General features: G+C 41.1%; 1 protein-coding gene across 2 annotated transcripts in view; it reads left to right on the forward strand.

The window, feature by feature from the left end:
* The window catches only part of TTN (titin), a 274,035-nt gene that overhangs the window by 41,923 nt on the left and 207,982 nt on the right, over nucleotides 1-24,130 (forward strand). The window contains exons 40-46 of one of the 2 annotated variants that reach the window (XM_072811093.1): nucleotides 53-218; nucleotides 1,384-1,615; nucleotides 3,469-3,753; nucleotides 3,974-4,099; nucleotides 8,872-9,060; nucleotides 14,435-14,491; nucleotides 15,582-22,241. In XM_072811093.1, the coding sequence (XP_072667194.1) occupies nucleotides 53-218; nucleotides 1,384-1,615; nucleotides 3,469-3,753; nucleotides 3,974-4,099; nucleotides 8,872-9,060; nucleotides 14,435-14,491; nucleotides 15,582-21,970 (7,444 nt within the window). In that variant the 3' untranslated portion in view covers nucleotides 21,971-22,241. Of the gene's footprint in view, nucleotides 1-52; nucleotides 219-1,383; nucleotides 1,616-3,468; nucleotides 3,754-3,973; nucleotides 4,100-8,871; nucleotides 9,061-14,434; nucleotides 14,492-15,581; nucleotides 22,242-24,130 lie in introns of those variants that run through there. The other variant, XM_072811094.1, reaches the window with a different exon arrangement.

A 24,130-nucleotide genomic window follows, 5' to 3' on the forward strand; every position in this document is an offset into this window, starting at 1 on the left:
ACTTTGCTTTGAATGACCATATATTAAACTTCAATTTCCATTTCATTCCTAGAATAAAGATACAGAAAGAGAAATACGTCCACCGCCTCTTCATCCCATCCACCCGGATGTCTGACGCCGGGCAGTACGCAGTGGTGGCGGGAGGCAACATGTCCACTGCTAACCTCTATGTAGAGGGCAGAGACGTTCGCATCCGAAGTCTTAAAAGGGAGGTTCAGGTATTGTCTACATGCTGAATTTGGGGAGATGTCATCAATAGCTCAGACTCCATAGTTTGATATCTTAATTTTTTGACTTTAAAGTTTTCTAACCCCAGTCTTCTAAAGAATGAAAACAGCTGATCCCAGCTGGCTTAGACTCTTAATCCGACATCCGCTCAGTCACAGTTTTCCCCTCACTTAGGGAAATAGTGTGTCCTCAGCAGCTGTCGAGATACTTTAATTAAAGCAGCTGTAGAAACTTCACTGTCTAATAAATGGCCACCTGCCAAGCCTCACAAACCAGCAGAGAACTAAAATTGAAGTTGTGGTGCTGACACAGCAAGTAGAATTGAGGGAATGTAGGATGAGGTGGCACCTCCTCGGGGGCCTCTACTGTGGAGAGGCAGGTACGTAGGGCCTTGGCCTGGAACACTCCGGAGGTCCAAGAGGGCCTGTTTGAACAAAGCTGGACTCCTAGCAAGGGTGCCGAGCCGGATCCCTTCGCTCTTCCACACGTGCAGAGCCTGTTCTCACGAGTGCCTGTCTTCCCAAATGCGGTCATGGCGATGACATGTTAAGAGAAATATCATTTGAATTTAGATTTATCATATTGCTCGTGACAGGCGTGACAGGCCTTAGGGCCGTGGTGATGCCAAAAGCAGGCGTGAAGCAGAAGCAGGCGTGACAGGCCTTAGGGCCGTGGTGATGCCAAAGCCTTGTGAGGATGCAGACGACCTGAATATGTCTTCTATCCTTTACTGTCCAATCCTGAACCTCGATTTCCTCACTTTTAAAAAAGAGGCTAATAGTTTCTGCCTACCCCGGGAGGCTATTGTTCAGACCGCATGAAATCAAATTGAAGAGTAGAAGAGCTTTTACAAAAATAACAAGCCCACAGATGGAAGGTGTCATTATATCAGTTATTATTAGTTAGGAAGCTAACATTTAAGGATTCAAATCGTCTCTCTTCAGTGCAGGTGTAAGCATGATCCTCTACAGAAGAAGTTAGGGCGCCATTTGTCTAAGGTCATGCAGGACAAATTAGAATGTGCTACCCCCAGACAACTTTTTATATCATAACGTATAGGTTCAGCACCGCTCTTGCAATGAGCGGGTTTAGAGACAGGTTAAAACTGAAAGGAAAGCAAGGCTTCAATTCTCTTTTTATGTTGCTCCATCAAAGGTTATTGAGAAACAACGTGCTGTCGTTGAGTTTGAAGTCAATGAAGACGATGTTGATGCCCACTGGTATAAAGATGGCATTGAAATCAATTTCCAAATTCAAGAACGACACCAATATGTGGTGGAGAGAAGAATCCACCGGATGTTTATCTCTGAGACCAGGCATAGCGATGCTGGTGAATACACCTTCGTGGCAGGAAGGAACAGGAGTTCTGTTACTCTCTACGTCAATGGTAGGTAGAGATATTAACATATTTTGTGGATCCTTCTGGAATAATCCTCCCCTTTAAATTCCTAAAGTTCCAATGGTTTCTAAGCAATTTCTAAAGAAGCCATGGTACTCATATGTTTGCAGCCACATTTACTTTCACATTATGGTAAAGGGACAGCTGCTATTAAAAACTGTAAAGATGTCATTTCTAGAAAGTGCCTAGTGGATTAGTTGGTCAACATAGTTGAATCTCCATGGCATATCAATTTTTTTAAGATTTTACTTATTTATTCATGAGAGACACACAGAGAGAGGCAGAGACATAGGCAAAGAGAGAACCAGGCTCCACGCAGGGAGCCTGATGTAGGACTCGATCCCAGGTCTCTAGGACCACGCCCTGGGCTGAAGGCAGGCACTAAACCACTGAGCCATCCAGGGATCCCCCAGTATATCAATTTTAATAGACCCTCAGTGGGTTTTCCAGATACAGCTTTCAGCTGGTCTGCCCTTCGCCCCAGCTGCTTAAGGACTAGTAATGCTACCAAGCCCCAGGGGCATTTCCAGCCTCTCCTGTGTAGTGGGAAAATCCAGAAGTCTTCTTTGAGACCCCAGGGGGCCTAGAGAGCCACAGGCAATATGGAGCCAGGTTTTCTCTGCCCCACACCCTGGGACCAGAGGCTCTTACTTTTAAGGGGGATTCCAAGTCCTCAGAGGAGTGCCATTAAACCATCCACTTTTCTCTTTAGAAAACTTAGAGCTGAATCTGAGGTTGACCTAGAAGTGAGACTAACCTAAATACAGAAGAAAAAGGACTGCCCATCCTTATTTTAACCTTGAGTCATCCCTGAACAAATGCCCCAGAAGCAGATGAAAGAACAGTGGCAAGCATCTCAAGTTAATAAAAATGAGCCATATTGCCAAACTTCCCATCATCCCTAGAAGGAAGACCAAATCATCATGGCATCCAGTTCTTATTATTTCTATATTAATAGAGGAGAGACTGAGGCACAAAAAAAGTAAAGGTCAGAAACTAGCCTCACAGAAGTCCTTTCTCCCCATTTCTGTATTCCATGAAATACCCAGTTCCCCTCCCTCATCCCAACACTGAGAAGATGCTTTAATTAGCATAGCGGGAAAGTGAGGGTTTTTTTTTTTTTTAAGTCTACTTAATTGCCTTGAACTAGATCTGGAATAACACTTCTTTGTTTCATACTTACTGATTGTACCTCATTAGCATCTGTACATAAAGAAATGACTCACATATACACAAATACTTGCAGAACAAACAATCCTGGATGTGATGAGCCACATGGTTTGCCCAAATGATGTAAAACAGGTAGCATGTGGCAGTTGTTCTAACATTCTTGAGACTACCGCCCATCTCCACCCCCGCCCAGACCCCAGTAAGGAAAGGGGTGATCATATTATGTTGACAAGCTTAACACTCTGAACACCCCCTTACCAGACCTCGGATACCAGAAACATCTTTTTCTAAAGTTGTTCTATCTGGGAAACTAACAAGGGTAGTGGAAAGGGAGGTGGGTGGGGGAGGATGGGGTGACTGGGTGATGGGCACTGAGGGGGGCACTTGACTGGATGAGCTCTGGGTGTTATATATGTTGGCAAATTGAACTCCAATAAAAAAAAATACCAAAAAAAAAAAGTTTTTCTCTCTCTTTGAGGGCAACATTCCAAATGTTTTCTTCCCTCTTAGCACCAAGAATGTTCTAATACTCTGACACAAGTAAAGATCTCACAATTCCAAAGTTTTGTTTCTGAACACATCACGACTGGCCACGGATGAACATAGACTTTCACACGTTCTCCCGTGTTGTCACACTGTTTCACCAGCTGTTTGTTTTCATTCACCCCCAGCACCAGAACCGCCCCAGATTCTGCAGGAGCTCCAGCCTGCAACTGTGCAGTCTGGCAAGCCTGCCCGCTTCTGTGCTGTGATATCCGGCAGACCACAGCCCAAGATTTCCTGGTACAAGGAAGAGCAGCTGCTTTCCACTGGATTCAAGTGCAAATTTCTTCACGATGGGCAAGAGTACACACTTCTGCTCATTGAAGCCTTCCCAGAGGATGCGGCTGTTTATACCTGTGAAGCCAAGAATGACTATGGAGTTGCCACAACCTCAGCCTCACTCTCAGTGGAAGGTAGAAATGCCTTGGCTACCTCTCAGCCTAATATGAAACCTTAAGAAACCCGCCTTTGTGTTCTCTGTGTTTGTAAATACAATTTAGAGCTCATAAAAGCAGGTTGCTCCCCAACTTTTAGAAGGTGCCCCGCTGCCAGGTGAATTAAGATAAATCAGCATTCTCCATTCTGCTGGGGACTGTGGCTTAATCATAACAAATCCTGTGGTCCCTTTCTTAGTTCCAGAGGTCGTGTCTCCAGATCAGGAAATGCCAGTTTATCCTCCTGCCATCATCACCCCGCTTCAGGACACTGTCACTTCTGAGGGACAGCCAGCCCGTTTTCAATGCAGAGTTTCTGGAACAGGTAGGTTTATGAGCAAAGGTTTCATTGCTAATATTTACAAAGAACTATCTGAGGAAAGTTTTCTCGCCTTTCCCTCCATCACAAACATCTCTCATGCATAATTTGATTTTATTGGGAATCTTGCAGAAGACTCACATGAATTACTGAATAAAGGAATAGGCCATGTTTTCTACCACTGAATGTATATCTAAGAATGGTTAAGGTGGTAAATTTTATATTATGTGGTTTTGTTTTTTTTTTTAACCACAATGAAAAAAAGAACTTGATTGGTGTTTTCTGATGTTCAAAATATGTCATGTTCCCTTAGATAACTTTTGTTATCTCTTGAAAAAATACAACAAAAACTACAATTATTATTCTATTAATCATAATAGTACCTACATATATTTCAAAAGAAGAGTCTATTTATATGTAAGGCATTATTCAGTCTATTGACAGTGCTTGTGTGAAAAGGTATATTCCTTTGGAAGGCAGTAGCCTATAATATAAAAAATAGGAATCAGAGGTTGGATTTGAATCCTGGCTCCCCTGTGTGACCTTAGGCAAAGATGAGATTTCTATGCTACTCTTTCCTTCATGAATAAAGTAAGGATAGCATTGTGTTTAATCGTAGAACATACATTTCACAAGGGCAGGGAGTCTGTCTTAGTACCTAGAACGTATTGCCTAAAAAGGCAGTAGCTACTGGAAAGTAGGATCCTTGGCAGCAAGGGTGGGTCCTTGTCTTAGAGTAGCTTCATATATAGTGTATATTCAATGAGTAACTGTTAATTGGACAAAAGAGTGATTGTCAAATGACTAACACCAATCAGGATTGTGCTAGATAACACACACCAGCTCATGGCCCAGTGTTTATCACGTAGTAACCCGCCTGTGGGTTAGCTATTATACTCTTTAATAGGGGCATGCTTCCCAGATATCCCCGCCCCTCCCCCAACCCCGGAGTCCGGTCTTGGTAGAATGGAACAAAATGTCTGCAGCCATTTCAAGCTGATAACGATTGTAGATTTACCTTACATAAGGAAAAGGTAAATCAAGTTTATCCCAAATGAAAATCACTCTCATTTGCTTGGCCTTTATGTATGATCACCAAAGGGAAAGCCTTAGAGCTTGGGCTTCTCACAGCATTCCTAATAACTGTGGGGTTGTTATTATTATTATTATTATCATCATCATCATCATCATCATGCTTCTACCATTAGTTTATGACTCAATCTCTGCACTGCCATGAGCCATTTTCCTGAACAAGTTAGTATTTCAATTGACGTTCTATGACCTGATGATTTCCCCTTCTGAGATGGAGATGCTGATCTAGAAACCAAATGGACCTATTTGATTTTTATGACATAATTAAAAGATATTATATATGTAAAGTACCTATAGGCATGGCTGGTAAGTGACTGGTGCTCAGTACATTAATTTTATTATAGCTGTAGAGGGGAATTATACAAACATAAAAGTCTAGTATTCAGTAACCAACATGAACAAACCCCATAGACTTGGTGACTCAAAACACAAAGTTTGAGAAGTACTAAATATCAAGAAATAGAGATTTATTTGATAATATCCTACTAACATAATAAAAAATGGGGTTTTAATATCAAACTCACTAAATTTATCCTTTCTTTGCATTTTGAGAGGCAAGTTTTCAAATCCATATACACATATATGGATTGTCTAAAGCACATCTTTACATAGTGTTTTTTTGTTTATAAATAACATTATATTTTTGCCTTTAAAGTATTGCAAAAATATGTTCAAAGCCTTTATAAGACTCCAATTGGGGTAGAAAGAAAAAATCTTTTCTATATGACTGACATCTTTAATTGTTTAAATGGACTTTATAAATTTGTGGATTACTATTTATGGTGCTATTTATAACACACATAGAGGCTTCAGCATCCTCTTGCAAATGTATTTTCTATATGGCAAAAATTAAGTTCATAGTAAAATGTCCTTTTAAAAGCTTACCAAATGATACACTTTCATGCCCCTGGGACTGAAAATATTTACACAACTTCCTCTGACCAGGTATTACCCTAGGAGAGTAAATTCACCCCTACCTTCTACAAACTGGAAAAAAATTAGGAGTCTTCAGAAATCCCAGTCATATCTTTTTGGAACTCAATACTCACTTAAGCGTGAAACTTGATTGACCTTGAGCAATCTGGTGGTACCTTTATGAGAAAGTTTTGCCTGTTGAAGGTCTCTGGTGCCACCTACTGATGCAAAAGCAATTTGGAAAAGTAGAATTTTAAAACTTGTAATAAAGCTAGTTTTTTGCTAAGTAATATTTATTTTACATGTTATCAGTCAGTATCATTTGGAGGCTTACCGAGCAACAGCTAGCTAAATAAAATGATAAATAATTAGTCTAGCAATGATGGATGCTCATTGTTCATTTAAGTAGCTCTTCAGTTTTATTCTACCAATGTCAGCGTTCTTGCTATTGAAACATCACTTTAGCTGCTAGGGCTGCCAGGACCCGAGTTTGCCTTCCTGGAGCTCAGCATGTGGGTGAGGAGATTAGATCCCAAGATTGTAAGTGCTGTAACAACCCATGTACTCAGTACTGTCTGTTTGCAAGACAGAGAGAGATGCATGGACTGGGCATTGACGAGTCAACAGGATCATTGACCACAATGGTGTTCTAGGCAGAGAATGACATTTACAAGTCAGAAAGGCCTACAAGAGCACTCCATGTGCTGGAAACGACCAGTGGTTTAAGTATGGTTGGAAAGTTATGTAATAAGTGAAGGAGAAAGCCAGAAAAGAGGGCAAGGGCCAGATCCTAAGGGGTTTGGTATTCTCTGCTTAGGATTTTAGATTTTGTCGTCTTTACACTGAGGAGCGACTGAAGGATTTGTAAGCCTCTGAGTAACATGATCAGGTTTGCTCTTCAGGGACAATGCTGTGGTAATGAAAAGAGGAATGGACAGATGTGGGAGGTGAGATCAGGTGAGGACCAAGGGAGAGGTCATCCTAATAGGTTTGGAGAGTGCTGACAAGGCCCTCAACTAGAGGAGTCAGGAGAAAGAAGGGTGTAGATTGTGGGAGAATTAAAGAAGTAGAATGAACAGAATTTAAAGACCATATACAATGGAGTGATGGAATGGGGAGCAGTGGCAGTGGGGTGGCCTCACAGAAGCCAAAAGAGGCCAGTGACCAACATAGATAGTGGCAGCCCAGTCAGAAGCACCAAAACCATTACTGAAAGAGGTCTCACCTTTTAGTTCATTTATTGTTGGCAATGCATGCCTGTCCTAGGGCTTCATTCAGTTCACCGAAGGGTTTGTTGTAGGAATATGTGGAGAACCCCGTAAGGAGATGGACCAACTCTTCATCATTTCATTTCAATTGGGGTTTAACAGACAAACTAAATGTAGAATGATTGTTAAATTCCATGTGATGGAGTTCTCTATTATGTTCCATGGCCCTGTCTTGGGGCAAATTATTGAAGGCACTGCTGATCCCTTGGGGACGGGGTTAGACATTCTTGCTTAATGCCTGACTTGTGCCGGTAGTTTATAAAGCCCTTCCTGTGTGTAAGTCATTTAAATCACACAGCAGTGCTTTTGCAATGAAGAGCTCATGAATTATTATGCATCTCAGTTTACAAATGGGAAAATTGGTCCAGAGAGATTAAATGATGGGTCTAAGATCACACAGCTGGGAAACTGTGGTATCGGGATTCCATTTTCTTCCTTACCTTGCTACCTAAGGAAGTGAAGAGATTTGTGTTTTTAAAAGGAGAACCTGTAGTTTATAAACAACTACCCTCATGGGCCTTCACAAACCAGTATCTGTGCTAAAATGCAAACAAATGCTAGATGACTGGACTACTAGAGAATCCCCCCATGGGTGGTATTGAGATAAGGAAGTGACACAGTAATCATACTCCAAAAGCAAGAAGCCTTGGGTTGTGGCTTTTAAGAACTAGTGACTAAATAAATGTAAATCCCCTCTTGACTTATAGGGTGATTGTTTCAACGGACGTATAATATTTTTTTAAGTTCTCAAGACCTTAAGCTGTAACAACAAAATATTATTTTATCTTTGCTTTTGGGTTATGTTCCACCATTTTAAGATGATTCAACTCTTTGTGTGAAAAGAGCTAGTTTTATTATTATTTATTATTACTGCTACGATGAAAAAAGCCAACGATATCTAACATGCCCAAATTCATTACTCTTTCTTTCAGTTTTAAAAATCATTTTTGCCGTGCTAAGACCTTTCAAGATTTGCTCATTGGTAATGAAAATATAGAAATTTTTCCTTCAGCCTATAGGGTGTCTGTTTTAGACTTCTGGGAATGCTGACCTTCTCAGCTCTGTTTTTAGTTGATCTTTGTGCCCACCAGAAACACAGGTTGCCTTACTTCATGTCCTAGTAGGTGACCACAATCCTAGATCAAACCCATCATGATGACATCATGATGACTATCTTTTTCTTGAGGTCTCTAACTATATCAAAACCTTGTCCCTGTTTCCACAGCATGACCTGCAAGTGGTTAAAAAGAATATAACTAAAATTGTAAAATTTCAAACATTACAACCAGCTTATAAGCTGGATTTTTCTAAAATCATGTTTCTTTCTTAAAGATGAGAAGAAATCTTGTAAGAATAGATGTGGCATGCCCCAGAAGAGAAATATGAAGCCATTAAGATGAATATGAAATATAGTCACCAATACAATCAATACTGTGTTTGCAGGTAAAAATATCCACCACTTTTTGTGTTTTAAATGTCTTTTTTATTCCTTTTGTGATGCAGATCTAAAAGTGTCTTGGTACAGCAAAGACAAGAAAATCAAGCCATCCAGGTTCTTTAGAATGACTCAATTTGAAGACACTTACCAGCTGGAAATCGCTGAAGCTTATCCAGAAGATGAAGGAACTTACACTTTTGTTGCTAATAATGCTATGGGTCAAGTATCAAGCACAGCCAACTTGAGACTGGCAGGTACAGTAAACAACCTTAAGAACCATATTTAAATATGGATCTAATCTTACAACGTCAGTAACAGTCACTAAAGACTCCATGTAAACCATCGCCGGCCCTACAATTCTTTTAATGCAACTAATTGTTTCCATGTTATATGCTACATTCTCACTTTCCATTTATCCCATCTTATTATGAATCACAAACCATCATTCCTTATTTTGCCCTGCTTTGTCTTTATGATGTTTTGTAACGTATTGCTCTCCTTACCAGCTTTCATGCTTTCTGATCAGCATGTATCAGACTGGAGAGAAACATGCTAAAGAAAAAGGTAGATTTGTTTTCTCATTTAGCTAGGATGAAAAATTTTTTTAAATGTATAATGTAAGCGTTACTATCCCCCCATTGTCCTGACACTATTCTGATTTCACAGAGGCTGCAGAGGATGACCTCAGGTCTGTACACCAGCTAGGTGTATTCACTGTCAGTCAGAGAATGCCTGAAGGTTGAGGCGCCCAGTCCTAAGATGGTTTAGCATTTCTGATGGGGCTTAAAAGCAATCAGAAACACTTCCCTGGTAGTGGAGGGCACTTTGATTCAAAACAAGATAACACTACTTTTATACAAACTATTTTTGCTGGGCTAACTTAATCTATGTATTATGAATCATGTACAAATACATCAGGATTAAGGGAAATTGGGGTTTTCTCTTCATTTTAAACACTATAATAATCATATATTTTCTTAACAATCAATTGAAAGTGGTTTGCAAAATAGAAAATGTAATTTTACAACCAGAGGGGGGAAAAAAAATAAAAACAGAGAATAGGAATACCTGAACCAAATTGTGTACTTCACGACTGCCTTCACAAACAATATAGTGAACTTTCTTAGATTATTTATGTCTTGGCTTCTTTGCCTGGAAAGTGGAAGTGAACGTGTGTGACTTGGAACCATAGTGACATATGTTGACAAGATAATTAGGATTGGGCTGGATTCTAGTCCATCATAGAAATTTGCAGCAGATCTGTAGACAACTCCAAATGAGCTCCGGTTTCAATGCAGAGTAAGACATTAAAGGTTGGCATGCTTCTTTTCAGGATTTAGCAAATTTGAAGAAGTTACATCAAACTCCCAATGGCATGTCTCTTCATCAGTTTCATTTAAGAAGGAGTCCCTTGGCCAAAAGCCCATCTTCATCCAGCCTCTATCAAGCCTCAGGGTGCACAGCGGGGAGACAGTCAGATTTCACGCAAGGGTTTTTGGCATTCCCAGGCCAGAAATCCAGTGGTTTCATAACCAGCACCCAATTCTACCAACAAAAGATGTAGTTTTCCATTTTGAGGAGTCCACAGGCATGGCTTTAATGCTTATAGTTGATGCTTACTCAGAGCATGCTGGCCAGTACTCTTGCAAAGCCACCAATAGTGCGGGGGAAGCCTCTTGTGCAGCTACACTCACAGTGACTCCAAAAGGTAAAGCTCATCTTGCTTTTTAAAGACTTGGGTTTGCTTCATGCCTCCTACTCCCACTGTTACTAATGAGAGTCTCTGCTGTTTGTCTCACCGCATATTGTGGTCAGTCCATAATTTACTAATCTAGTAACACCCAGCAAGCCCTCCTGCGTTCTCAATGATAGGTTAACCTATACAGTTTAAATCTCTCTGAAGTTATGTATTCTGTGCATTACCTTAGTATTTTTTTTAGGCATCAACTTTGCTCGATGTGTTTACTTTTCTAAACAACATCTCACCTGTTGGATCATTAATGATCCATTTGCTGTATGATGTTTATACAGTATATGGAAGAAAGGGGATAAATGGTATTCGGGCGGGGGAGGGGGGAGAGGGGTGGGAAAGAAAGAGAGACTGTGTCACGGTTAGCTGCAGTGACAACCGAAAGAAGGACCCAGATTCCCTATGGCGGCCGCATGAGGCTTCATCATCCATTCATCACTTCACTGGGAAGGGACTTTCTTTCGTGTGACCTGACATCCGGAGTGCACTGCATCTGGCATGCTGCTTCCAAGCGACAATGACATCTTTCATCCTCATCTTCCATGCCGTTTCATGTTACTAACCTAGCCACGTACCACCGCTTAGATCTTAATATTCTTTTCTCTTTCTTGTCACCTGATCATACAGTGCGAGCCCTAGGTAGGCAGAGTTCTGGGAAAGATGTAAGAGAGCCCACCAAGTGCCAGGCAGTGGCAGATTGCGCTTTCACAAAGCAGGAGAGCAAAATGTCCCAAAGCGAAATTAAGTCATGTCAAGGATCATCATTCGAATATGAATACGAATCCCAGGTCTTTGAGAGTCTGTCTCAGAGCCCCACCCACACAGCGGCATCGGTGCACGGTGTAGCGCTGCGCCGCCGAGCATCCCTTGCACGCCCCGGGAACCAGGCCCAGGGGGCGGCGGGCGAGGCCCCGCAGATTCTCCGGCACCTGCAGGATCTGTCCGTGAGATGCGGCGACACTGCTCGATTCCTCTGTGTTTTAAAAGACGAAGCTTCTGTTGAGGTCACGTGGACCCACCAAGGCGTAAAGATCGAGGCCTCTGGAAGAGTGAGGCCGTCCCAAAGTGGGAAGATTCAGCTTCTTACCATCAGCGACGTTCAGCGGGCGGACCAAGGGCTGTACAGCTGCCTGGTCCGCAACGACTACGGCTGGGAGACCTCGTCGGCCCGACTAAGCATAGAAGGTGCTTCTTTGCTGTTTAGCTATGACTTGCTTCATCTCATCCTCATCGCTTTACGCAGCTTTTCTGCCATGCAAATAAAGTCAATGAATATGTTCATTAGCACAGCCCTAGCTTAGCACTCTGTGGATAAGTGGCCTGGTCACTGGTGGCCAGGCTTGTGACGAACAGTTACTTTCCAGTCTAGACTCAAGGAAGTTTAACTTTCAAATCTCATTTCAGAAGGTTAGAGTTTATTTCTCACATGTGCTGCTTTTCCTAATAGTTACCAAACGTGCTGCCTACGAAGTATACTGAAGAAGGTCAAGATGTTATCGTTCATCGAGTATTAATTATTGATCGTTGTGCCTGATACTGTGCTGAGTTTAAATTTAATTATTTTAACATGAGGAGGCTCAAAAAGTCCCATCTGCCCTTTGTTTGCAGATCTGGAAGTTCTAGATGTTTACAAAGATGTTATGAAAATAGCAAATTGGGCACTGAAAATACCAGGGCCCTGTCTGGACCAAGATTAGTAGTCTGTAGCTATTTCTCGGTAGAGATGATACTGCTTTACAGTCTCAGGTCCCCCTGGAATTGTAGAGTTATCTCAAGGCAAGATTATTATTTTTTGTTGCTATCGCACTTGATTTGCCACCATGTCTGAAAGGGCATGAATCAATTTGTCTTGGAAAAGACAAGTTCTTCCTTTTATCCATGGACTTCCTCTTAGATACTAATGGAATGGGAAAGTTATTCTTCAGGGGCTAAAACCCCATGCTGTATGTCGGCAAGGTGAAGGATCTTCACTGAGTCCCATGGAAGGAAGCTGATGGAAGACGCTCCAGCATCTCTAGAGGTCCATGGCGAACTGTGGCCTCAAGGTCTTTCCTGATCTGTCCATACCATTTTTGAGATGTTAGAGATGAGCAGGGGATAAGTACCCTGCCAGGTGACAGCCATCTTGGCTCTGAATTTTGTAACAGGTTCATGCATCATTTAATATATCTGTAATCCTCACTCACCCACGGGAGTCTTTCTTCCTTCTTAATCTGACATTTTGCTCTGTAGCTATTTCTGGTAATATTTGTGTCCTCCAATATCTCAAGAACTGAGGCCTAGTTATGCAAATTAATTGGAAAACTCTACCATCCAGAGAGCTGACCCTCACTGTCACCATAGCTGCTGGCTACTGCAATAATCACACAGAGTGACAACTTATCTGGAGGTGACCCGGGTGCCAATTGTGACAGTTTCTGCAGCCATATAATTGGGGGTTGGCTGTGTTGTGGAAGTAGGAGTAATGTAGGTCTTTCAACTTGCTTCCTAAGGAATCTAGGACCACAGTACATGCTTGATCGTCATGTTGCCAGAGTGGATTTGAGCTAGACATTTTTGCCACAGGGTGGCCAGTTCACTCGGTCCTAATTAATTACATTATTAAAGTGTTCTTGGCACATGAGCATTTTTCTCTTGGAAAGTCCAGACTGCCTCTCTTGTACTTAAGAGAGTTGAAAGATATGCCATTTAAGTGTTTGAAGACTGAAGGATCGGGCACAGTTGTCTAATTATTGAACATGAGACCAGTCCTTATATGTTCCTCTTTTAACTTTGGCCTTATAACTTGATGTAGGCTGCACAGTTATCTACGATCAAGTAGGAATGTAAAACCCTGTAAGTCTGTTCAAGTAGGGTTATTCTGTGCATAATAAGCCTAGGTATATCCTATATTAGTTTGGGGACTAACATGCTGCTTTCCTTCTCATCCTAATGACATGTCACCTTCTCTAAATTCAGCATGTGATTTGCTCTTCAAACACAGCTAATGTATTCCTTTTCCTAACTTTATTCTCACCTAGCAAAAGAATCGCAAACCAGAGCAGTTACAAAAATTGCCCATGGTTCAGACATTAAAAGTATTAAAACACTCAAAGCGTCACAAATTAAAACAACCCACGAAGTAAAGAGAGAATCATCAAAGAAAACATCAAGTTTGTCGTTCACTTCATGCCAAAGCCCACAAGGAAAGGAGAAGCCGGGGAGCCTGTGCGTGGTGCCTCACAGGTGGACGGAAGACTGACGGACACCAGGGCACCTGCCCTGCTCAAGAAGCTGCCCCAGAGATGATTGTGTCTAAAGCCTGCGCCTTTTCCCTATCTAATAAAAGCCATTTTTTGAGTTGAAGACTCTTTGTTTTACTCCTTAACATGTAATCAGACTTTGTGTAGTTTAAACTTTTAAACATGTCCCAAATCAAAGGAGTATTTACTAGCAGGAAACACTTTATTCTGCAGGAACACCTAAGACTAGCCCTCGGCAAAAAGTGGCAAGTTAGAAAATGCATGTTCCTTCTCTGTGTGACTCCATCTCTTAGCAAATGTTCAGTTGATAGGACATTTAAAAAAAAAAAAGAATATTCCTGTAGTTTGTGGATTGCTTTTTTGAATGCATGTAAAGGCATGGGGAATTATAGAACTAAAAGTGGTAATTTCACAGAGAACCTAAAATAAAAATGTTTTAAAATCTCTCTGCCAACATTGTCATGTACTCTATCAGTTCATTGATTTGTTTGGCATGGATTTTGGGGGTGCATTTGGAGGATGTAGTTTTCCATTACCAGAATAAAGAGAAAATTGTAATTGTATGAATATATGAATCGAGGCAGAAAGTCTATGGCATTAATCATTAAAATCTCCATATGTGTTTTTCCATTTTAGCCCCAGAATCAATTTTGCACGGGAGGATTGAAGAGCAGATTGAGGTGGAGATGAAAGGTATTGTTATATTGGATGTGAGATTTAAGTAGAAATTCTGAAGGATTAATAGAATCCTTGAGCTGCCTATTTCCCCTTAGTAATATTGAGAAAAATGACATAGATGTACAAATATATCTCTTAGAGTATATATTACTATGTCGCATGCCTGGTTTAGTATGCTGATGGTTACATGCATTTCACAGTAATTTGTTTGATGGTAATTTAAAGTCTTGTATTTAAAATTTATCAGCCATATTCCACTTCATGTTTGCAGCCATTTTCAAAAGCGCGTATTAGAAAAAGTTGTCATCTTAATGCATGAAATCAAGAAGTAAAAGTTTGTTTTCGAAATCATGGTGAATTAAATTGAACAATAGGCAATAACCTAGCTGTCATTCTCAGAATGCAATGTCACGAATGAATTATGATTGAAATGCGACTTTATTTAGGGTGTGTGAAAATGTTATATTCCCATTCTGGTGGACACTTCATGCACATACATCATCTTAACATTGATATGTCTCTTACACTGGCTTGCAGATAGCTGCCTTACGTGATCCTTATTGCCTGCTTTTCTTTGCATAACATTGTGACTTTATGGCTGTATTAGTTCGAATAAACGCCTTCTCATTTTATTTTAGCTAATTACTTATGGTTATAGTTCTTGTAGATATTTTTTAAATAGTTAATTCTCAAAAATATAATAATTTACTCTATAATCAAAAGGATCAGAAAGGGCGTTTATTCCACTCTCTGCAAGTCAGGTAAGATTTTCCTCTTAGCCATCAAAAGAACTAAGTTTTCCTGCTCCCCAAACAAACATGCACAGGAACATGTTATTTTGAAATGCATTTTTGCTTGTTCAAGAAGAAATTTCAACAGTTTGAAGAAAAGACCAGACAACGAACGATTTTCGTGTCAGAATCTTTTAAACAGAGCATGGTGTTGCGTTTATTCGAACAAATATGGTGAGTGAACTTTTTATGGATTTGTGAGAATCTGTAGCATGCATTTTATTTCATTTCCTATTTTGCAATTTCATTTATTTTCAACTTTTTCAAGGACTATGGAAAATAGTAAAATGCTTTATAATTTACTTTTTTTCCAGAGTTGTTCTCCGAGGGGGAATCTGAACATTCAGAAAGAGATACACGCGATGCCTTTTCAGATTCTGAAGACGTGGGCCATAGCTCCATGGCGGCTAAAAGATATGCAAGTCGAATATCCTCTACAAGCTCCTGGCCTGAATATTTCAAGCCTTCTTTTACCCAAAAACTTGTGTTTCAGTATGTTCTGGAGGGTGATCCCGTTGTTTTTACATGTAAATTAATTGCTTGTCCAACTCCGGAAATAACTTGGTTTCATAACAATCGACCTATTCCAACGGGTCTTCGACGGGTTATAAAAACTGAGAGTGACTTACATCATCACTCATCCAGCTTAGAGGTTAAAAGCGTCCAAAACAGAGATTCGGGAAGTTATAGATTGTTAGCAATTAATAGTGAAGGCTCTGCTGAATCAACAGCCTCATTGCTTGTTATGCAAAAAGGGCAAGATGAGAAATGTTTAGAATTTCTAAAGAGGGCAGAACAGACACATGGAAATATGGAGGCATTAGCTGAAAGGAGAGAAGAGAGGATAAAAGTTGGCCTGAGGTTTACTGGTTCTCCCTTTAACAAAAAACAGGATGTAGAACAGATGGGAATGGTGCGAACTATACACTTTAAGACAGTAAGTCCAGGCAAGAAAACTGACTTTCTGTGTGATGAAGAATATTTAGAAAGTAAATCTGACATAAGGGAATGGCTGAATGTAGGGGCAAGCTTCCTGGACGAGGAGACCAAAATAAAGTTGCAACGTTTACGGGAGGCTAGAAAAATGTTAATGGAGAAAAAGAAGTTACCTCTTTCAGATATGCCATCTGAAATAAGCTCAAGAACTCTGAGAAGTGAAGCTAGTGATAAAGACGTTCTGTGCTCTAGAGAGGAGATAGAAGGCAGGTTTGTATCTAATCTAGCCGAAAATAGGGATAGGGTGGATCATTCATGTGAGGGGATTGTCCAAAATCCACAGGTCCTTCCTAATCAAATGGACCAAGATGTAGAATCTGGAGAGCCTCCCATAAGCTTTCAAACCACTGTTGATGAAGAAATCCTCCAGACAGAAACAAGAATGAGCCAAGAGCTATTTTTAAGAGAAAGTCCCCAAGAAGACCATTTTTATGGTAGGATTCTGGTAAGCGAGGAAACCCAAGCAGAAGAACAATTTGAAGGAATTATGACCAAAACTGAAATTGGAGCGTCATCTAGATATATCACTGCTATAAATAAGAACGAGGAACTATATGAGACACCTGAAGAGGTGTCCCAAGTTATTATGCCACATGCCAGTGAAGCTTTTGGGGCAGTTATGAATATTAAAGAAAATGTGGAACTGGATAGTGAGAGAATAAGAGAGGATGACTTGAGCGAATTGCAGCACTCTGTTTCCACGGAAACCGATGAATTCCAAACTGCGCAAGAAGGAAAAACCACAAGAGTTTTGGAAAGCTCGTTCCAAAGGCATCCGCAACGTTGCCCACCTTCATTTCTTCAAGAAATCGAATCTCAAGAAGTTTATGAAGGTGACAGTTGTAAATTTGTGTGTCACTTTCAAGGATACCCTCCACCCATAGTGACGTGGTATAACAATGATATACCAATCCCACGCAACAGAGGCTTTATTGCGCAGACCTCAGAAAACTACTCAATATTAACTTTTTCTTCTGTTCATCCTCAAAATGAAGGTTCTATTACCTGCGTGCTGTTTAACCAATATGGAACAGTAAAAACAACGGGTATACTTAGAGTGATGGCAAAGCGAGGGCATGGTGTCGAAGCACATTCGGTACCAGTGTTGCACGAGTATACGGATGTGGAAGAAGAGTTGGCAATGGTGTTTGACCAAACAAAAGACATCCAACCGCCTTGGAGACAAAAGCGCAAAAAACATCTCCAGATGTTACAAACCAAACCCCCAGTTCCTCCCTCTGCAGACACAGAATTGCTTTCCTTCCCCGTAGAAATTCAGGTAACAGCAGCTACTCCTACCCCAGAGCACGAGAAAGAGTCAAGAGAATTGTTTCATGCTGAGGAATTGGAAACTAAAGCAACACCTCAAGATGAGGCCCCTCAGTCACCAAAACACAAATTTATATTTTCAGCTGATATCACTAATGAGCCACCAAAAATGTTACAGGAAATGCCAAAGCATACCAGATGTAGAGAAGGGGATTCCATCGTATTCGAATGTTTATTGTCTGGTGAGCCCAAACCAGTTGTAACGTGGTTTCAAAACGGACTCCTTTTAAAGCAGGACCAGAAGTTTCAGTTTGAAGAAATTAATTTTAGCTACAGGCTATATATTAATGAGATCAATTCTCAAGATTCTGGAAAATATAAATGTGTTGCTGAAAACAGTTCAGGAACCGTTGAGAGTGTTTCGAATCTGACAGTGGAACCTGTCACTCATAGGGAGTATAGTCAATTAGAAAACATTGGTGGGATTTATGCAAAATATTCCAAAGATCAGCAAATTCATGGAAAATCTGTAAGGGCACATTTTTATGATCATCCACCTGGTCCTTTTATTCCCCAGTCCAGGATACAAGAACATTCTGTAATGGAATATTTTCAAAGCCTGGAGACAGTTGAACAGATAGACCAGAAAGGCCAGGTTCATTGCACATATTCTAGAGAAAAACTACCCAGATTTATGCAAGGTGCTGCTGGAGCCATAAAACTCAACAAGCCTGTCAGAGCCAAACTCATACAGGGTCAGAGTGAGGGGAAAGAGGGACGCAGAAATGAAAAATCCAAGCTGTACCAAGCAGAAGGTACTGTTTATCCATTTGTCGATGATTTCAGCGAAGTTGAAAAAATTAGGCAAGAGGTAAAAAACGATTTCAGAAAACCTGGTGAAGCAGAAAGGGAAAATGTACAAGAATATGCCCAAAGTGACTCTTTACGACATAGCCAGTCTGAGAGAACTCCTGATAGTTACAATCCAACAGCTTCATCTCTCGAGTATGAAGAACCCCTTGGTGAAGAGAGACACTACCTAGGGAAAAAGGTGAAGCATAGAATCATTGCATTTGAAAAGTTACAACATGTAGAAAAAGGAGTTCTAGAAAAAACACTTACCAGGAAATCATTTGTCAGTCCCCCTCAGAGGAAGCTTGGTGACAGGAACTTGCCATTACCGGGAAGAGAATCAGGATCCAGTAACCTAAATGCAAATATGTATCCGGCAGACACAAGGTCTCCCAACGCCCAACCCGATTCATCTGACGTTGTAATGAATTTAAAGCTGCTTTCTTCTCAGACTTGGAAGGAATATGAAGTAGAAGAAAGGGAACAAGAAAAAGAACTAGGTCTTACAGATCAGTCTGCAATTTCTGGAAGGACTGACCACGAAGCAGCTATTACATTTGACTTGAAGCAGTTCTACTCTCAAGTAGAAAGTGCAGATCTAGAATTCCAAGCTTCAGCTGGTGGCCAACCAGGAGCAGCTTCTTCTAAAATCCAACATCCTGTTTCTGAAGCAGCTGATACTGGGAACATTGTATTTGATCTAAAACAAATGTATTCTCACCTAGGAGATGCAGCTATGGAGTTCCAAGGGCCAGAGACCAGGCAACAGGAGACACCTTATAAAAAAGAAATCTCTGGCACAGAAGCATTACAACCTGAAACACAAGATACCTCTGAAAGTGTGCTAAATGACACACTTCCCACCCCCGAAATGTCTTCCGGTCAGGAGTTTTCAGATAGGACTGCGATAGAGAAAAGTCATTTTGATGAAAATACCCTTTATTTGGAAAAACACATAGAGGAACATAACTTAGAAATTTTAAATCCTGATATTCCCCTTAAATCCTTTTCTGGAGAAACCCACGGTGAACCACATGCCCTACGTCAAACCTCCTCTGCTGATGTGGGAGAGACTTCTGTTTCTGAGGGAAAAATTTCTCTGGAAAACGGAGGCCAAAGTTTCATTTCACATTTGAAAAAAGCAACAAGTGAGGAAAATCTCTTAGAGGTCCACGAGAAGGAAGAGCACACTGTGGCACCCGAGCTGGCGTCGTTTCAGGACCAGGATGGAGCGACACAGGGGTATGTCACTGGAACTTTGGGAGACGACGAAGGTGATGTTCATGAGCAACAGCAGAATCCAAATGAACAAATAAGGGCAAAATTTGATGCCTTTGGGCGGGAAAAATGTTACGAAGAAGTTCAAGTTCGGAAAGAAATTTCTCTGTCCACTACTGCAGGAGAGAAGATAGAAACTGGTTTTTCTGAAAATCTTCCCAAACCAGATGAGGCACATACAACAGAAGCAATAGACCCCGAGGCCTCTCTAGCACAATATTTACTTGCTGCTGGAAAGCACCAAGTTCCTGAAACTAAAGACCCCAAACCCAAGGCAAGGCCTGTCCAGCGTGAGTCAGTCACGTCAATGGAGGTTGAAGAAGTAACTTTCCACACCGTGTATGAATACTACAGCCAACAACAGGACTCATTAGGCCGCCCGTTTTCTCCTGAATCTGACATTTCGATTGACGTGGGAAGTATAAGCAGTGAAGAAATCTCAGAGTTAGATCAGTTTTATACGCCACCATCCTCTGTTGAACATTTTGAGACCCCAAAGTCTCCTGATTTGTATTTTACTCCTTCAGACACAACCAAACAGTCCACAACGAATTCAGGGGGTGAGACCATGAAAAGAGCCACACCCTTAGAGGAAGCTGGCGAGAGGTACTCCACACCTTCCGAAGGCGAGGTAGCAGAGAGATATTGCACACCCCCAGGGGAGGCCCTGGAGAGATATGCTACACCCCCAGGGGAGGCCCTGGAGAGATATACTACACCCCCAGGGGAGGCCCTGGAGAGATATACTACACCCCCAGGGGAGGCCCTGGAGAGATATACTACACCCCCAGGGGAGGCCCTGGAGAGATATTCCACACCATTAGGAGAAACAGTTGAAGGACATCCTATTCCTACTGGAGGACCAAATCCCACTGGAAACCTTAAAAGGTATCCATCAAAAATAGAAAGGGAGGACAGTACACCAAATGAACATTTCCATACTCCCACAGGAGAGAGGAGCTCCGCTAACGAACTGGGGCGCTCCGATTCATTCGGCACCCCCAGTGAAGCCATCGAACCAAAAGACAATGAAATGCCCCCGTCGTTCATCGAACCTCTGACCAGAAGGAAGATCTACGAGAACACAACGCTGGGCTTCATTGTTGAAGTTGAGGGCATTCCAGTTCCTGGTGTGAAATGGTATCGAAATAAGTCTCTGCTGGAGCCAGATGAAAGAATCAAAATAGAAAGGGTGGGCAATGTGTGTTCTTTGGAAATTTCCAACCTTCGCAAAGGCGAGGGCGGAGAGTACATGTGCCATGCTGTGAACATCATAGGGGAAGCCAAGAGCTTTGCAAAAGTAGACGTCGTGCCCCAGAAAGAGAGAGCGGTGGCGCTCCCGCCTCCAGTCACACATCAGCACGTCATGCAGTTTGATTTGGAAAACACGCCATCGTCAAGAACGCCGTCCCCTCAAGAGATTGTCCTGGAAGTGGAATTAAGTGAAAAAGATGTTAAAGAATTTGAGAAGCAAGTGAAAATCGTCACAGTCCCTGAATTTACTCCCGATCATAAAAGCATGATTGTGAGTCTGGATGTTCTACCGTTGAATTTAGCGGATCCAAGTATGGCTTCAAGGGAGGAAGAAGACAGAGATTTAAAAATTGATTTAGAAGTATTTGAAATGCCTCCTCGCTTTATAATGCCCATTTGTGACTTTAAAATTCCCGAAAATTCAGACGCTGTGTTCCGATGTTCGGTCATAGGCATCCCTAGCCCAGAAGTGAGATGGTATAAGGAATACATGTGCATTGAACCCGATAACGTCAAATATGAGATCAGCGAGGAGGCTGGAAGTCACACCCTCAAAATTCGCAACTTCTGTCCATCTGACAGCGCGACCTATAGGTGCAGGGCTGTGAATTGTGCAGGGGAGGCCATCTGCCGGGGATTCCTCACCATGGGAGATTCTGAAAGGTTTGCTCTGACGACCAAGAAGAGCAAAGTGACCTTAAGCAGCTTGAAGGAAGAACTGGTCTTAAAGAGCAAATATTCAGATAGCTTTTTTGAATTTCAGGTGGTGGAAGGGCCTCCCAGGTTTATCAAAGGGATTTCTGACTGTTACGCACCGTTAGGCACAGCAGCTTATTTCCAGTGTTTGGTCCGGGGCTCTCCGAGACCCACGGTTTACTGGTACAAAGATGGGAGGTTGGTGCAAGGAGCACGGTTCAGTGCCGAGGAAAGTGGCATAGGGTTCCACAACCTGTTCATAACGAGCTTGGGGAAGGATGACGAAGGGGAGTACAGGTGCGTGGCCACGAACAAGTCAGGGATGGCGGAGACCTGTGCGGCCCTCACCCTGACTTAGTTTCTAGTGCAACGTGTCACTGCCTCAGTAATTATTAAACCCATCTGAGCGCTTCCAGATTTTCCAAAGTATGTAGATCCAATGAATTTCCAAATAGGCCCACTCGACCCGAATCTGATACCTGGAAAATCCCTGGGAAAATACTTTCTCTGTGTAGAACTCTCCTGTTTGTAGCCCATGTAAATATCCTGTGATCCCAACTGTGCAACCATCACTGTGTCACCTCTGCTGTGAATCATCGAGCACGATTAAAAATCTCCGTGGCTACCTACCTGTCTGTCCCACTGCTTTACCCTCGTTCGCCTTCCACGAAAGAGTTTCAGTAGAATGCATTCTCTTTTAGCAGATAAACTCAGTAAAGTAACACATAGGATGGAAGCCCGGGTCAGATGACCACGCTGACAAATCGGTAAGGTAAATCTCCTCTCTGCTCTGAGTAGAAGTCATTTTTGAAATTGTCGCCCCTTGGTATCCAAATCCAGGCTCACTGACTTGGACTTAGAACAGACAAACGGCAGAAACCAGCCTCACCCAAATGATCACTAACTCTATGATGTGTTTTACCTTGCAACCTTAATATATTTGTTCTGCTCTTCAAAAAATATTTTCATTATGAATATCCCTCTTCTTAAGTGTTTATAACTCTCGTTGGCTTTGAAGGGACCAATGGTGCTTTCTTTGTGGGTGAAGTTCAGCTAGATGTTTGGACATTTGCAAAATATGCAAAGAAAGATCTTTCCACTTCTGAGAATACCCCATTTTCTCGATTGTTAAAATATCATCAGGTGTTAAATGCAGCATTCATTTGATATTGGCCTGAAGAGGAGAGAATATTACAATATTACATTTATAGAGAGATTTTTATTTTTTTCTTTTATTTTTTTATAAATTTATTTTTCATTGGTGTTCAATTTGCCAACATAGAGAATAACACCCAGTGCTCATCCCGTCAAGTGCCCACCTCAGTGCCCGTCACCCAGAGATTTTTAAACCATAGTCCAATTTCAGAATCTTTAGCACTAGGAAATAGAAAGTGGGACATTTTTAGTATTGAGCAATATGGTCATTTGTATTTCAGATTATGAAATTTCAGATTATATGCAAATAAGAGGATAGTAAGCCTTCCTGTCATTTTTAAACAAATTAGAAATCTTTAAAACTAATTAGAAATTAAGAAACATTCAAATTTAAGATATATATGTCTCTAAAGTGACTTCGTTTTCCAAAATTATAATTCTTAATCAATTTATAAAATTCTTAACAATGTATCTGTGTATCACTGTGAACCTGAATCTTCTCACAAAAGATGTAATAAATATTAAAAAATCAGTTTTTGTATTAGAAAATGAGGGGTTGGGCCAAAAGACCTCAGAGGTGATTGCTTAATTCTATGATTCGGTATTGTCCCAGTGGTAACTTTTCTTAATATAACTTAGGATAAATTTTAGTTTTGTAACAAATGATGAGAATTTAATAGAATATAGTAATGGAAATAGGAGTCTTTACTCCCTCCACCTCTAAATTACTCACTATTACCTAATAGCTGGATTTTTCCCCTGCATCGGGCAACTTTTATATACCATGCTCATATTAAACATGTTGTTCTCGATTCTAAAAAATTAAACAATTTAAATTTAATTTTCATGAGAATTCATATATTCAAAGTTCGTTTCTTTCACCTATCAGCTTTTTATTCCCACAATAGGATTCCCTTCAAGCCTTCCAAATTGAAGGAATAATTGAGAGAATGTGCAGGATACGGACAGAGCAGACAGGCTTACACTCCTTCCCACTACCCCTCCTCCCCCAAACATCTGTTCTACCTGTTTTAAGTCATCATTACTCATCCAGATAGATATACTGTTGTGGAACAATCATTTCTGTTTCAACCAGGGAGCACACAATATCTGTGATAAGCAGTATAGGTATAATGTAATATAGCTCATCATAAATCCCTGAAATAAAACTGATTCTCTAGTTTAAGGACTTAGGGATTTATTCTACTCCTAGTAACAAAATGGATGTTTCAATGAATTAGAGATTCTGGTCATGACAAACATGACAATAGCTGATACAGTAACAGTTCAAAACCTGTTTCAGGAAAGGAAGGAAGGAAAGAAGGAAAGAGGGGAGGGGAGGGGAAAACGTTGAAATGCCTTT

The sequence above is a fragment of the Canis lupus genome, chromosome 34 (assembly GCF_048164855.1).
Source record: "Canis lupus baileyi chromosome 34, mCanLup2.hap1, whole genome shotgun sequence".
Lineage (NCBI taxonomy): Eukaryota > Metazoa > Chordata > Mammalia > Carnivora > Canidae > Canis > Canis lupus.